The 14,988-nt window shown below is 43.6% G+C and overlaps 1 protein-coding gene across 5 annotated transcripts in view; it reads left to right on the forward strand.

Moving 5' to 3' along the window:
- The window catches only part of FARP1 (FERM, ARH/RhoGEF and pleckstrin domain protein 1), a 296,455-nt gene that overhangs the window by 213,022 nt on the left and 68,445 nt on the right, over window positions 1-14,988 (forward strand). For all 5 annotated transcript variants that reach the window (XM_045055193.1, XM_011280659.4, XM_023252762.2 and 2 more), the window contains exons 4-6: window positions 2,616-2,658; window positions 5,152-5,230; window positions 13,289-13,386. In XM_045055193.1, coding sequence (XP_044911128.1) covers window positions 2,616-2,658; window positions 5,152-5,230; window positions 13,289-13,386 — 220 coding nt within the window. The remainder of the gene's footprint in view (window positions 1-2,615; window positions 2,659-5,151; window positions 5,231-13,288; window positions 13,387-14,988) is intronic.

A 14,988-nucleotide genomic window follows, 5' to 3' on the forward strand; every position in this document is an offset into this window, starting at 1 on the left:
GAGTCCTCTGCTCCTCCCTTCATTCCCTTTGGGTCAGGCACGTCTTCACTTTTGTCAGTTTAGGGGAGTTGGTTCCTGTCACTTCCTCACTAGACCAGAAGCTCCGTGAAGCAGGAGAGCAGCAGAGGATAGGAAATACAGAAATGAGAATTTCATGATAAAATCTTACTGATCAGACGCGCCTGGGTGGCTCAGTCAGTTGAGCATCCCGCCTCTCAGTTTCTGCTCAGGTCATGATCCCATGGTTTGTGAGTTTGAGGCCCGTGTAGGGCTCTGCACTGACAGTGTGGAGCCTGCTTGGGATTTTCTCTTTATCCCCCTCTCTCTGCCCCTTCCTTTCTTATGTGTGCACATGCGTTCTCTGCCCCCGCCCCAATCTCTCAAAAATAAATAAACATTTTTTAAAAATTAAAAAACATTGGGGTGCCTGGGTGGCTCAGTCAGTTGAGTGACCAACTTCGGCTCAGGTCATGATCTCACAGTTTATGGGTTCGAGCCCCACATCGGGCTCTGTGCTGACAGCTCGGAGCCTGGAGCCTGTTTCAGATTCTGTGTCTCCTTCTTTCTCTGCCCCTCCCCCACTCATGCTCTGCCTCTCTCTGTCTCAGAAATAAATAAACATTAAACATTTTTTTTAATTAAAAAAAATTCGGGGCGCCTGGGTGGCTTAGTTGGTTAAGTGTCCAATTTCAGCTCTGGTCACAATCTTACAGTTGGTGGGTTTGAGTCCCACGTTGGGCTCTGTGCTGACAGCTCACAGCCTGGAGCCTGCTTCAGATTTTGTGTCTCCCTCTCTCTCTGCCCCTCCCTCTCTCTCTCTCTCCCTCTCAAAAATAAACATTAAAAAATTTTTTTTAATTAAACAAAATCTTATTTGAAAAGGTGATGGGGGAAGAGTAACCTAAATAAGCAGAGACTTAAAATTTTTAGTTTTTGCATTACAAGAATTCTTACTGCTCAATTTAAGGCTAATTTGAATAATGGAGAAAGGCAGAAGACAGGAAGTCGCTCATCTTCCAACCTCCCAAACACATTTTCCCACGTACTTAAATATTCACCAAGAACATAATTTTTAATGCCTGCATGATAATGTGTCATATAAATGTAGACTTATTTTATTTCATTTATTGTAAAAATTTTTTACTATCAGCAATGCTAATCACAACATTTTTATTTTACATAAATCTTTGTGCATAAATGTATGATTTACCAAAGTTGTATTACTGGATGAAAGAATAAGTGTAGGAGCCTTTTTTTTTTAGGCTTTAGATCATTATTCGTGATTATTCCTTAATTAGTCTCCAGAAACATACCAATTCATTTATTTGCCAATAGAGGTAAGACAGTGTACATTTTCTGCTACCTTTGCTAAATCTGAGAAGTATAAAATGCAAATGTGTGCATACATAGAGGCATATCTAGATGCAAATGTAATGGGCAGAAGGGGTATTTGATTATTCAGACTTGCGTTTGTAGGGTGAATCACTCCTGAATTTGAACATTTTCCCATTAGCCATTGTTTGTCATTTAGCTGTTATTCTTTGCATAGTTTGGGAGTATTTGGTTTTTCTTATTATAAATCCTCTTTATATTAGGCACATTAACCTTGCTTTTGTCATACATGCAAATATGAGCTTCAGTAGAACCCTTTTCAAATGACCAGGAATTGAGAGAAAAGCATGTGTGAAATGGGATAATACGGTTAAATTATGTTTTATCAAGAAGGGCAGCTGGTTTCTCTCTCTCTCTCTTTTAATCTTGCCCCCTAAACTGCACGTGTGTGAAGAGTCTGGCCCTTGAAGCTGGATATACCTGGCTTCAGGCCTGGCTCTGCCAGCCAGGGACAAATTACTGGTCCCTACAAGTCTCAGGTTACTCTCCTGGGCAGCAGAAATCCTTCTGACCTTGTCAGAAGGTGAAGAGTGGGGTGCCTGGGTGGCTCAGTCGGTTGCTTGGCTGACTTTGGTTCATGTCATGATCTCGTGGTCTGTGAGTTCACACCACAGGTCAGGCTCTGTGCTGACAGCTCAGAGCCTACAACCTGCTTCGGATTCTGTGTCTCCCTCTCTCTCTGCACCTCCCCTGCTCATAATCTATCTCTGTCTCTCAAAAATACACATTAAAAAAAATTTTTTTTAAAGAGGTAAAAGCTTATGGAGAGTACCCAGTGCAGAGGTAATATTCTAAACATCCCTTCCCATATCCCTCAAAGACGTGCTGTTCTGTAACTGTTCTGTAAATGCGTGTATGGTATTTTGTTTCATTAAGGAGCTTGCATATTTCACTCAGCTTGTAGCCACACATGCAATCCTGCATCCGTGTTTGCTGAGTGGCTAGCTTTGGTGGAACACTGCGGATGACAGGAGACACATTCATAGTTAACCATTTGAGTCTGGGAGAGATTGTAGCTTTGAAGCTCAGGGATAATGCCAGCAAATTTGGATCTGTACTATAAAAGGGGTCAGTGATGGAAGATATGCCGTCCTGCAGAGAATAGGAACAGACGGTCTCGAATACTCAAAAAGTATTTTGATTTTAAACAGCTCCAAGTCAAGCCTCCAAATACTTGCATCCTTTCATTGAGAATTTGTCTCAATCTGTTTTTTCCTTTGTAGGTGTGGCTGGATCTCTTAAAACCTATTGTCAAGCAGATTAGAAGTAAGTATACACCATGTGTTTAACAGTGATGTTAAATATAAAGCCAGACATTTTCCTCCTAGACGTTGTTTGCCCTGTGGCATCCAGCACACTGGTGACACAGATTCTTTTTTTTTTTTTTTTTCTTTTTTTGGCCCCATGATTTCTTTTCATCCACTAATCCATGTGCCATTAAAATGTCTCTTCTGCAGTATTAATATTTAACAATTTGGTAATCAAAACCTTGCTTGGAAAATCAAACCTCATTTTGATTAACGACTAGAGCATGCTGTTAATCTCCAGACTAATTGAGCTTGCCTGGTCTCTGTCCGAGGTTGTTACTGTCACTTTTGAAGGGGAAGGTGCAACCATGTATTCATAAAATTGATGTTAGGTTTTCTGTCCTGCCTCTTCAATGCCTGTGAAATCAGAGTGCAAGTATTGGTTGCTTGGAAAAATAAAGTGCCTGAAAGCGTGTGTGTGTGTGTGTGTGTGTGTGTGTGTGTGTGTGTGTCTGAATGGCAGGCAGAACTGAAGGGAATCTGGCTTGCATTTACAGTATGTGTTGGGGAAGATTAAGGAGGATTTAGGAGAGGAGTGAGGGAAGAAGGCTTGCTTTCTCTGTCCCTTCTCATTGTGCCCCAGGACCAGGACCGTTTCCCTCCTCTCCACTTTGAGGTCAAGCGCAGAGTCAGACAACTCATCCCAAATGCCTCCTCACTGCAGCCACAGCCCGGGCAAAAGTCTGAGGGTAGTAACAGAGGTGCATTCCATTAGTTGAGCTTGAAGCTCCACACTACCTTGCTGGGATCGTTTTAATGTCTGATTAAGAAGCCCCACTGGGCCACTTCTAGCAATTTTTGTGGCTGTACTGAACAGGCACACGGTGTCTGGATGGCCCCTGTGCACTTGAAATGGATGTTGAGCTTCTGTCATTTAAATTAAGCAATTATTGATGCCGAAAATGAAACCGGCATTGTTTGTTTAACATTTACGAGGGTGGCTGGCCAGTGACCTGAGCGTGCGGGGGCCGGAGGGTAGGGGCACAATGCTGGGAGAAGCCCCTCGGCCTGACGGGGGAGGTAGCGAAGCATCCAGAATGATGACGTGTGTCCCTGCAATACCTCCTGGGAAATGCTCACTGTGGCAAGGTGTCTTTTAGCCCGTTGCCAAATACAGACGGAAGACCGCGTCTGTCACTGCTGGGTCCACCCTGGAGTGAGGATTCTCCTTCTGTCTCTGCGTGCTATGGCTAGCTGTGTGAAGCTGTCATTGTGCATTGGGGGATAGCACCTTCCTACTTTTGGGTTTTCTAAGGATCTGCGTGGCCTCAGGGGATCCCCGTGGAGAGGATATAGCATGGTTTTTCCTGTTCTTCCCCGTTTTGCTATTGTTACTTTATGATCCAGAGTTGACAGGCGAGGGTTTCTATTAATTGTTAGAGTGAGTGGTCAGGGAAAGGGGGCCCAGTGTCTCCGGGCTTCATTATTTCTGTGCCATGTTTTTCTCCTCATTTTGTATATATTGCCTACATCTTCACCTTCTGTCGCTTTTGCGTTTTTTTCATAAACTTAAATATGTTATCATAAAATAATACAGCATCTGTTTTTTGTGACAGCGAAGGCAGAGCAAAAAAAATTTTTTTCTGCTTTTAGACAACTGCTGTTAAAATTTGGATTTCGTTATCATACCTTATATTTTTTCATAGAACATAAACTCATTGCTGTCATTCCAAATGGTAGAACCTACAAGACTGCTCTTCCATTGAGCATAAATATATATGTGTGTAGATATATGTATAAAATTTGATCTGTACCTCAAAACAAGCTCTGATTCGGGTTACAAATTATTATGATCTGCTTGACATTTTAATTCTGACAGGTGACCCATCCCATTGATCTTCTCCCTGTCCACCCACCCCAGATCTGCTTCCTGATTTTGCCTGAACTCGTCCGTAAGATGGCTTATAAGACACCTATAAGGGCTTCGGCTGACTGGACAAGGGCAGGGTCACGTCGTATTGATGTTTTTTTCTCCAGCGCTCGGGGAGCACCTGACACATAGATGCTCATACATATTTGATGAACACAGTGGAAGCTGTACCTTGTAGATCATGTAAAGTACTAAATTGTATAACCGATTTACGTTTTCATTATTTCCTCATTGTCGAAAGCCCATATTTTGACTGAAAGGGCCAATTTGATAAGTTTTTGAAGACGAATGCCTGTTTTTAAAGTCCGGGCACAGTTTAAGTCCTCAGAGAAAAAATGTAATACCTGAATGAAATACTTTTGTCAAAACGTTATTTTATAAGGGCTCTCTGTCTCCCTGCAATATGGAAGTATGAATTAGGAACTGAACTACCTGTTCAGCGACCTGGACGTCAACAGATGGACTCTTGGTGGCTTGGAATGAGATCCATTATTTGCTGTATAATATACCTTCCGAAGTCTTTTTCTTTAATTGCATTTGGAACAAATCAAAAATGCTCTACTGTTTTTTGCCCCCTTTTAGGGCCAAAGCATGTTGTTGTGAAGTTTGTGGTGAAATTCTTTCCACCTGACCACACACAACTCCAGGAAGAACTCACAAGGTTAGTGGTTTAGAAACTTGCTCTTTATTGCCACGGGGTGCCGAGGAGAAGGGAAAGTTAATGTTCTCCGTCCACTGATTCAGCATTTTCACAGCGTTTACCTGACCCGCATCTGCTCCGTGCTCCCGATGGTGCTGACCAACATGGGGAGAAAGAATGTACCACATTTTCCTTGAATCCTGGGTTTCTGCAAAGCTGTGCTGTGAACTGGTCTTATAACCTATTGCTGTCATATTTCCCTTCTTCTGTCTGTCACATCACGAGACAGTTTGGGGAAGTCAGACCCTGTGAGACCAAGATGTTAACTCCGTTTCTCTCTGTTGCTGCCATGGGTGACTGGACGTGAGCTGAAGATCGATTTCTTTGAAAGTTGGCCTAAGTGGGAGAAGCGTGAGCACGGAGTCAGGCCTGCCCTTGTCCCTGGGTCACTGGCCAATTTACTTGTTCCCTCTGCGCTTCTGCTAATTCCCCTGTGTCCGTGCGACCACGCTGGTTGCTTGGCCACGGTTGTTTTGAGGATAAGCAGTCGTATACATAAAGTGGCCAGAACCAGTAGGGATGCTCTGAATGATAACCATCATCACCCTTATTATTACCAATTTTATAATTTGCACAAGACGCACATATGCTAAAGGAGAACAGAGTCTGGTGGGAATGTGTGAACACACAATGCCTCCCTTTCAAGAGTGCTCTTACAAGTGGTACATTAGTCTGACCAGCCACAGCCCTGCCACCTGGGGCTTTTTTTTTTTTTAATGTTTGTTTATTATTTTTGAGAGAGAGAGAGCACAAGCAGGGGAGAGGCAGAGAGAAAGGAAGGCACAGAATCTGAAGCAGGCTCCAGGCTCTGAGCTGTCAGCACAGAGCCCGACGTGGGGCTCGAACTCAAAGACCATGAGCTCATGACCCGAGCCTAAGTCGGACACTCAACCGACTGAGCCACACAGGCGCCCCGTGGCTTTCAGTCTCGTAGCTGATTAGACCAAGCCTGTCACATCCTTCTCTGCACTCTTGGTACAGAGGACAGGATCTTGGATACTGTGGGTGGTTGGTTGACCATCATTTAGCAAAGGGGTGAAGCCATTCAGTCAGCAGTACTTACAAAGTGGACACTGTGTGCAAAGCACGCTTCCAGGCACCGGGAACCTGGTGGTGAAAAGACAAGCCTGACCCTCAGGGGAGCAGACAAGATGACTGATGAAGCAAAAACTATCAGATAACAGTAAGGGCTCTATGGGTAACTGAAGGAGAAGGATGTGATAGAAGGTGACCAGGGCACTGCTTGTGATGGCTCAGTCTGCGGTGCCTCTCTGAGGAAGGGATGAGCATCTGTCCCTCCTTTTTGGAGGAAGAGCTTTCCAGGTAGAAGGAACAGCTGGGCAGTGACCGAGGCAGGAAAAAGTTCCAGATGTTCAAATACAGTTGACCCTTGCACGACATAGCTTTGAACTGCACACATCCACTTACATGCAGATTTTTTTTATGTAGATACAACACAAGGACTGTGAATGTATTTTGTCTTCCTTAGGGTTTTCTTCATCATGTTTCTTTAGCCTACTTTACCGTGAGAATACAGTGTACAATACATAGAACTTACAAAATACGTGTTAATTGTGTTTGTTATTGGCAAGCCTTCTAGTCAACAGTAGTTACGTTTTGGGGAAGTCAACAGTTATATGCAGATTTCTGACTGTGCAGGGGGCTGGAGCCCTAATCCCTGTGTTGTTCAAGGCTCAAACTGTACCTAAGAGAAGGCTGGCATGGCAGGAATGGAGAGGGTGAAGTGCAGTGAGGTGGGACAGAGGCCAAATGTTTCATGGGGTTGAAAGTCTAGCTGCCATATGGGTGCTGGGGGACAGTGACAGCTGGGAATCCAGTGAGGTAGCCATTGCTGTTGTCCACGCCACAGTGGTGGCAGCAAAGGAGGTGGCAGGCGTGGAAGCAGAGAAGGGTGGCTGCAAATGCTGGACTACGTGCTGGAGACGGGGGTCCATCTGTCGTGGTGACGGGCTGGCGGTGGAGGCCGAGGAGACAGAGGGATGCTTAGATTTTGATTTAAGCAGCTGGCTGGCCATTTTGGTGGCAACTAAAATGGGAAAGGGTGGAGGGAAGTAGGTGATGACTGAGGGGTGGAGAGTCGGGAGGTTGGTTCTGCCGGCTTATGTCTGAGATGCCAATTAGACATCGTGTGGCGGTGTCCGGAAGGGCACTGGGGACACGAATGTGGAGTTCCAGGAAGAAGTGAAGGCCACGTCTTCCCGTGGCTTTCAGTTTTCTGAATGATTTGCTGCTAATTGTTTCCCTCTACTTATAATCCTCAAATCGATGAAGCCGTTATGTAGCCCGGGATTGCAGGAGCCAGCAGCCTTTTGGGAAGCATGCACGGTTGACTAGAACGGTTCACGTAGAGGAGACACAGCTGGGCTGCTACACCAGGATGCATAAGACAGGCCAGTGACAACAGAGTCTTCTGTGGTGTCACTGCTGGGGCTATTGTGTCTCTGTTTCTGGGCTGGGTTTCTTATTGTAACGTGCATTGCTTGAAGCTCAGACTATTGACATAAATCTAAAGGCAAGTCCAGCTGTTGGTCAACAGCCTGCCTTTGCATCCTGCATGTCACTGGGCCTCTGTCCTGCTTATGAAGTTGGCATAAATCCTTTTTTCCCCGTCTCCATTCCAGTTTGCTTTGAGTTTTGCACCTTTTCAATTCTTGTGAATCATTGTCTGCAGAGGCTTGTAGTTTTCTTTTTTATGTGTGTATGTGTTCATTTATTTTTGAGAGAGAGACAGCACGAGCAGGGGCGGGGCGGAGAGAGAGGGAGACAGACACAGAATGTGAAGCAGACTCCAGGCTCTGAGCTGTCAGCACACAGCCTGACACAGGGCTGGAACTCACGAACCGCGAGATCGTGACCTGAGCCAAAGTCGGACGCTTAACGGACTGAGCCACCCAGGCGCCCCGTGGTTTTCTACTATTCGGGTTTTTCTTCTAAAATTCCATACTGCTTGTGGCCATTGAGCCAAGTGTGCCCGGGATATTGCCGGCTGCTCGGTGGAATCTGTCAATTCCTCAGGGAACCCGGGCTCAACAGATGGATTGTTTAGGGTTGTGTTGTCTTTGTTTTCTGGCTCCCAGTGTTAACTGACATTTTAAAAATCTTTTCCAAGGAGAGAATCCTTTTGGTGCAAGGGCGAATGAAATTGATACGAAACTTAGAAGCTCCCCATCGCTTTTGACTTTGTCACGAGGTGTAGCGGGAAGGGGGACCTTCCAGATCCGATGTGTTGCCTCCCTCATTCTCAAATTCCCGTGTAAGCAGAAATTGAATGATGTGACCTTTGAGGTCCAGGCACTTTCCTGTGGCAGATGGGGAGTGCAGGAGGGCTTGGGAGAAGCTCTGTGTGGACAGCAGTTCAGGCGAGGGATGTGGGGACAGAGGCAGGCCTACAGTTCAGCCGACTAAAAGGGACTCTAGCTCTCTGGTTAATTCTTGGGGCCTCAGGAATAGCTTTCAGCTTCCCGCTTGTACAAAAAGCAGATTGAATTGCACTTTGCTGTTAACCAAGAAGCTGAATTCCTTTCTATTTATTGAACTGCACTTTCAGCGGCTGTTGTGTCCTATTGCTGCTAGGGCCCGGGCCTCTAGAGGGAGAGAAAAGTACTGAGTGGTGGGTACAGGTTTTAAACAGCTAGGGAGGGGTCTTCAGAAAAGAACTTGCCACATTTTCTCATCGCAGAGTTCCGAGTCACTCTTGTTGGGCTATAGGGCTTTGGTACACTTTGCTCTGGGCATGTGATCTTCAGTAGGATCCCATTTCTCCTTGGCTCTGCCCTTTCTAGGGGTGGAGAGAGACCTCTGAGAACTTGCAGTGTTTGCAAGGCCTGAGGTGGTTCCTCAGGCTGGCAGAGAAATTGTAAGTTACTTTCCATTGAATACGAAAAGAAAGGCTAAGACCTCCCAGGCTAAGATGAAACAAATTAAAATAGACCCATTTAAAGCAAGGCATCAGATTGGTGTGATTTGTAACTCTGACGATCCCTGGAAACCAAAAGCCCTCTTCGTTAGCCCTGGCACCATCATCCCCTTCTCCTGACACCCACCCTTGTGCCGGGGACTGACTCTGCTTTGAGCGCTTTGCATTTTCAGCATTCACTCAGTTAATTGTATTTAGTGCCTGCTGAGTTCAACCTAGCCTTTAGCTCCTGTGTGTTTGATGGGGATTGTTTCCGTTTATAATACGAAAGGTGTTGCTGAATCTCTAAAGTTAGCATCGAAGCCAGCTTGCTCAAGATTTATAGCTGTCATTAGGAAGTGAACAGTCAGTACCCAGGAAGGTCTTCCTTGTATTACAGGGGCCTCTGAACAGGGAGACTCCGCGTGATTCGGGACTGCAGGCTCACTGCGGTCTTCAAAATGCCACTTCCCCTGTGCCTAAATGTGTGGGCTTTCAGAACCGCTGCTGACTGAGAGTCTACATGAGCCCATCAGCCAAAGTCCCCAGAGCCTGTCAGACTCTGACCATTGATCCGTCCCTGAACGCTTCTCCGCAAACACAAGACCCTGTGTTTGAACTGGTGGATGGTAAAATATTCACAGTGTGATGCTTTTATGCCGCCTACTTAAAAATTAACCAGATAGAAGATTAAAGCTTGTAGCTGTAAGAAGTGTTCAGCTCAAAAAATAGTACTCCTTGCCTAATCCAGAAAGATGGCTTATACTGCCTCTTGCCTTGTAAACCAATATGTTGATGTTTTGGTTCTTTTATATTCTCTGCCTTTCTTCCCTTTGACTTTCCAGAGACAGAGAACGTGAGAGCAAGAATAAATATAAGGGGCTGGGTAAAGGCCAACGGTTATCGACGAGTGGATCTGTGGGGTTTTTTTGTTTTGGGTTTTTTGTGGGGCTGGCTACAGAATTGCCTTTGTAGCTTTCGTAGGTTTTTTTGTTTGTTTGTTCTTGAGGTTGTTTTGTTTTGTTTTAGTTTTTTAGTTAACAATGGAATTTCTTAAATAACTTAAAGAGAATTCATTTTTCTTTTTCTTCTTTATTTTTTTTTAAATGTTTATTTTTGAGAGAGAGATTGAGACAGAGCACAAGTGGGGGAGGTGCAGAGAGAGAAGGAGACACAGAATCCGAAGCCGGCTCCAGGCTCTGAGCTGTCAGCATAGAGCCTGATGAGGAGCTCAAACTAACGGACCGCCAGATGATGACCTAAGCCGAAGTCAGATGCTTTACGGACTGAGCCACCCAGGGACCCCTTTTTCTTTTTCTTTTATTTATTTATGTTTTTAATTAAGTAAGCTCTATACCCAACGTGGGGCTTGAACTCACAACCCTAAGATCAAAAGTCCCATGCTCTACCAGCTGATCCAGCCAGGTGCCCCTAGTTTTTCTTTTATAAGAGAAAATTTGCTAACATTATTGAATGTTTTTATTCTAGTCACTGTGCTTTCCATGTATTACTTTATTTCATTTTTATAGAACCATCTGTGGTTGGTCTAATTAAAAAAGCCCCCCCCTTTTTAAAATTAAAAATAACCTTTCATTATTACAAAAATAGCAAATGTACAGTATAGAAAGTTAGAACATACAGATAAACAAGTATAAGAAGATAAAATACTGTATTCCTGTTCCCCAGAGGTGATCATTGTTAATACATTAGTGTGATTCCTTTCTGATTTTTTCTACACATATGTATGCACTTTTCATTTCATCTAATATCTTGGCCATACTCAAATTTGTCCCATAAATGTCATTTGTATGTACTCATCTAAAATGACATTCATGAGGCACCTGGGTGGCTCAGTCGGTTAAGCGTCTAAGGCTCAGGTCATGATCTCACTGTTTATGGGTTCAAGTCCCGCATCAGGCTCCATTCTGACAGCTTGGAGCCTGGAGCCTGCTTCAGATTCTGTGTCTCTTTCTCTCTCTTCCCCTCCCCTGCTCGTGCTCGCTCAATCAATCTCTCTCTCTCTCTCTCTCTCTCTCTCTCTCTCTCTCCCCCTCCCTCCTTTGGACCTCATTTAATCTAGCAGAGTCCCTCCCTATTTTTTCTTCATGATACCATCTTGTTGAAGAAACAGGACCAGTTATACTCTAAAATATCCTACCTTCTAAATTTGTCAGATTTCTTCCTTGTGGTGCCACTTAGTTTCTTCCTCTATCCTCTGCATTTCCAGAAAACTGGAAGTTAGTTCTATAGGCCTGATGGATCAAGTTGAATATTTTTGGCCAGAATCTACCAGAAGTGATGTGAACTTCCTATTTCATGAATGGTACTAAGATTCATCATTGAATTAGGGTGGTGATGTTCTGATCTTGCCATTGTGAGGCAAAGTCATGTTACTTTGTCTTTATGCAAATGTCCAATCTCCTGAATGGTTTTTACAGCGATTCACAGTGCTTGCCAGAGTCCATAATTTCTTTAGATGTCATGGAATGAGGATTCTTGCTGTTATTATGAGTTGGCATACTTCTGTAAAGAACTTTGCCTCATTTTCCTGTATATCCTGAAATACCCCTTCTATTGAGAGAGGCAGATTCCAGACTCAAGTTTTTGGTTAGGTTACCAAGTTTTGAATAAAGAATTGCTTCAGTAGTCTCCAATGGTGATACATTTTCTGGCTTTCTCATTGAATACTGAAATGAACTCAACAATTTTCATCAATTCCATGTGTTTTGAGTCACTTTAATTATTCTTGTTGCTACTCACGTTGCCACAGCCTTGGCGAGTGGACATCCCTTCAAGATGTTTCTTTTGCTTTTTTAATACAGCCCATGTATATTTCAAAGCTGCCTTGCTTTCTGCCATCACTCGATATTTCAGGCCCACTTTGTACCTCTCCTTACCAGATACCTGAAATCCACCATTTCTCTATGGAGAAAATTTAGGAGTTCATATTGATTTTTTTCAAATCAGTTTTTACGTTGCACTATTTTTTATTTAATTTCTTTTATTTATAAATACCTTATCTCTTGCCACACCTGGGCTCAGTTGGTTGTGTGTCTGACTCTTAATTTCGGCTCAGGTCATGATCCCAGGGTTGTGGGAATGAGCCTTGCACAGGGTTCTGTGCTGAGCCGGGAGCCTACTTGGGACTCTCTCTCTCTCTCTCTCTCACTCTCTCACTCTCTCCTCCTCCTCCTCCTCCTCCTCCTCCTCCTCCCCTGCTTGTGCATGCTCTCTCTCTCTCTCTCTCTCTTTTTCTCTCTCTCAAAATAAGTACCCCTTCTCTTTTACCAAAAAATGTTTACTTGCTTTATTCCGCAATATAAAGAAAATATAACTTTAAACTAAATTCAGTTTTACAGATCTGGTAACTGAGGCTTTTGGAAGAACCTAAGTGAATATTACACCACACAAAAAAACACACTCTTGTCTTTCCAATTCCATTGGCAAAAAAAGTTGTTCCTAACCATAATAAGCTATTGTTATTATCTGAGCCTTATGTTTTAGTATATTTGATCTGTGGAAAAAAAATTATACCCTGAAAAAATTATAGAGTGGCAAGATACAGCCTTGGGTTTTTGTTTTTGTTTTGTTTTTTTTTTTAAGTTTATTTGGAGAGAGAGAGAAAAAGAGTGAGTGGGGGAGGGGCAGTGAGCGAGGGAGAGAGAGAATCCCAAGCAGGCTCCACGCTATCAGTGCAGAGCCGGACTCAAGGCTCAAACTTGCAAACTATGAGATCATGATCTGAGCCAAAACTAAGAAGTGGAAGCTTAACTGACTGAGCCATTCAGGTGCTCCGTCTTAGGTCTTTGTATGGAGAGGCACAGCCATAGAACAAAATGTGTTACTCATCATGTGAAAAGATTACCACGTGTTTCCTGGTCCTTTGAATGAGGTATGACTGTTTACACCGCCGTCAGTGGTACTGGGAACTCATTCCAGCCGGCACAGACTTTCTTTTCCTTGGTTTGTATACCTTTCTCTAGTCCCTCACAGTGTGGACGAGCTGTCAGAAGTGAGCCTGACTTTGACACCAAACCTCCCACCCTCTTTGCATGGCGCCAGCCTCTAGGTGTGTGACGAATCATTTTTATTTGCGTCCGCAGGTACCTGTTTGCTCTGCAGGTGAAGCAGGATCTGGCTCAAGGCAGGCTGACGTGCAATGATACCAGCGCGGCTCTCTTGATCTCACACATTGTACAATGTAAGTCCTGTTGGTTTCTCGATGAAGTCGCGTTGGCAGTAACGGTGATCCGGTCAATGGGGGAAAATAATCACATCCACGAAAAACAATAATTATGTCTTTTTGTTATTTTGTTACATGAGTGCCCATGGATTGAAAACAATACCCCTAAAGCATCATTTAACAGGTGTGGCCCCCCAAACACTGGCCTGTGAATTCTGTGTCCTTTTCAAGGACTGGTGTGCTCTTGTTGATATCTCCGTTGATGCAGAGAAGAGGCTTGGACAGATGGTGGTCAAGTAAACTAAACTTGTTTGGTCCTGTTCTTGGATTGAATATTCATGATTGAATATGGTACATTAGCCTTAAGACATAAACCTGTCAAAGATGATGCTTCTTGTATTCTGCTGTCCCAAGTTTAGTAAACCTCAAGACACAGGAAGCTGGACTGAATCCTAGTGATGCTTGAGACTAGATATTTTGCTTCCTTAATCTAGGCAAAGGATAAATTAGATTGTACTCATTCTAAGGCATATTGACAACCCAGCTGGGCATTGTTTTTTCTTCTTGGCCAAGGCAGAAGTAACTTGTTGAAGTTACTTGAAATCGAATATGCACATAATGTTTCAAGAAGATGATTATGTCACACGCATTAGCACTAGTATAAAAAAATTGTGCTGTCGTATCATTTTACAATTTCCGTTGTATCCAAAGCAGTCCCATATAATCAGCCCATTTGGATAACCGTCCAGTTAACATGATTTCCAAAGGTTTGTAGGAAGTGTCACTCCTAGTGGTCAATAAATTACTTAGCCCAATAGGATTAGGTGTTTCCAGAGACCATGCTTATCTTCTTATTTTTTGTATATGGGTCTTACTGAAGATCTACCGGACTTAGGAAGTAATGTTATTGATTCGCCACGGCAGCAAGAAGCTAGAGCCATCGATTCTTCCACTGGCCCAGCTGGAACCAGATGAGTTGGCGCTCTTCAGTGCAGAGCAAATATTCTCGGTGCTTGCGATTTATAGCAACATGTAGGCCATATCCTGCATGATGAGTGGAGGTGTATTGCCCAAAGTGTGACAGGCTGCTTCACATGACAAAACGAAGGGGAGATGTCATAGCAACCATTCACTCACTTTTACTCAAAACAGCTGGGCTCTCTGGTTGTTACACAGACCATAGGATTCAAAGAAAATGACATGCTGTCCCAGAGGTATTAAATTGATATAAACGGAGCTGGAGCTAGTGTTGTTAAGGTATAATTATTACTTTATAGGTCTTTTCTTTAGATTTCCAGATCATAGCAATTTAGGGACTATGCAGAGGTTACATGAGAAAAATGGGCCTCCTGTTCCTTGTAGGTGAGACATTTGTAAGAGGCTGCCATCTGACCAGCCATTTCTGGCACTAGGACTGCAAGATACTTCATAAACTTTAATTATTTTATTTTACCAAATTATGTATGTTTATACCTATTTACCATTGGCTTTTCTCTACCTGGTAAAGCATTTGGTAAACTCTTATTATCTACAAGAGTTTCAAAGTTGATTTTTTAAAGTCGAAAAATGCTGTGCTTATTTAGAAGTCATAAGGTCATGGTCCACATGTCTAGAATTGAC

The sequence above is a fragment of the Felis catus genome, chromosome A1 (genome assembly GCF_018350175.1).
Source record: "Felis catus isolate Fca126 chromosome A1, F.catus_Fca126_mat1.0, whole genome shotgun sequence".
Lineage (NCBI taxonomy): Eukaryota > Metazoa > Chordata > Mammalia > Carnivora > Felidae > Felis > Felis catus.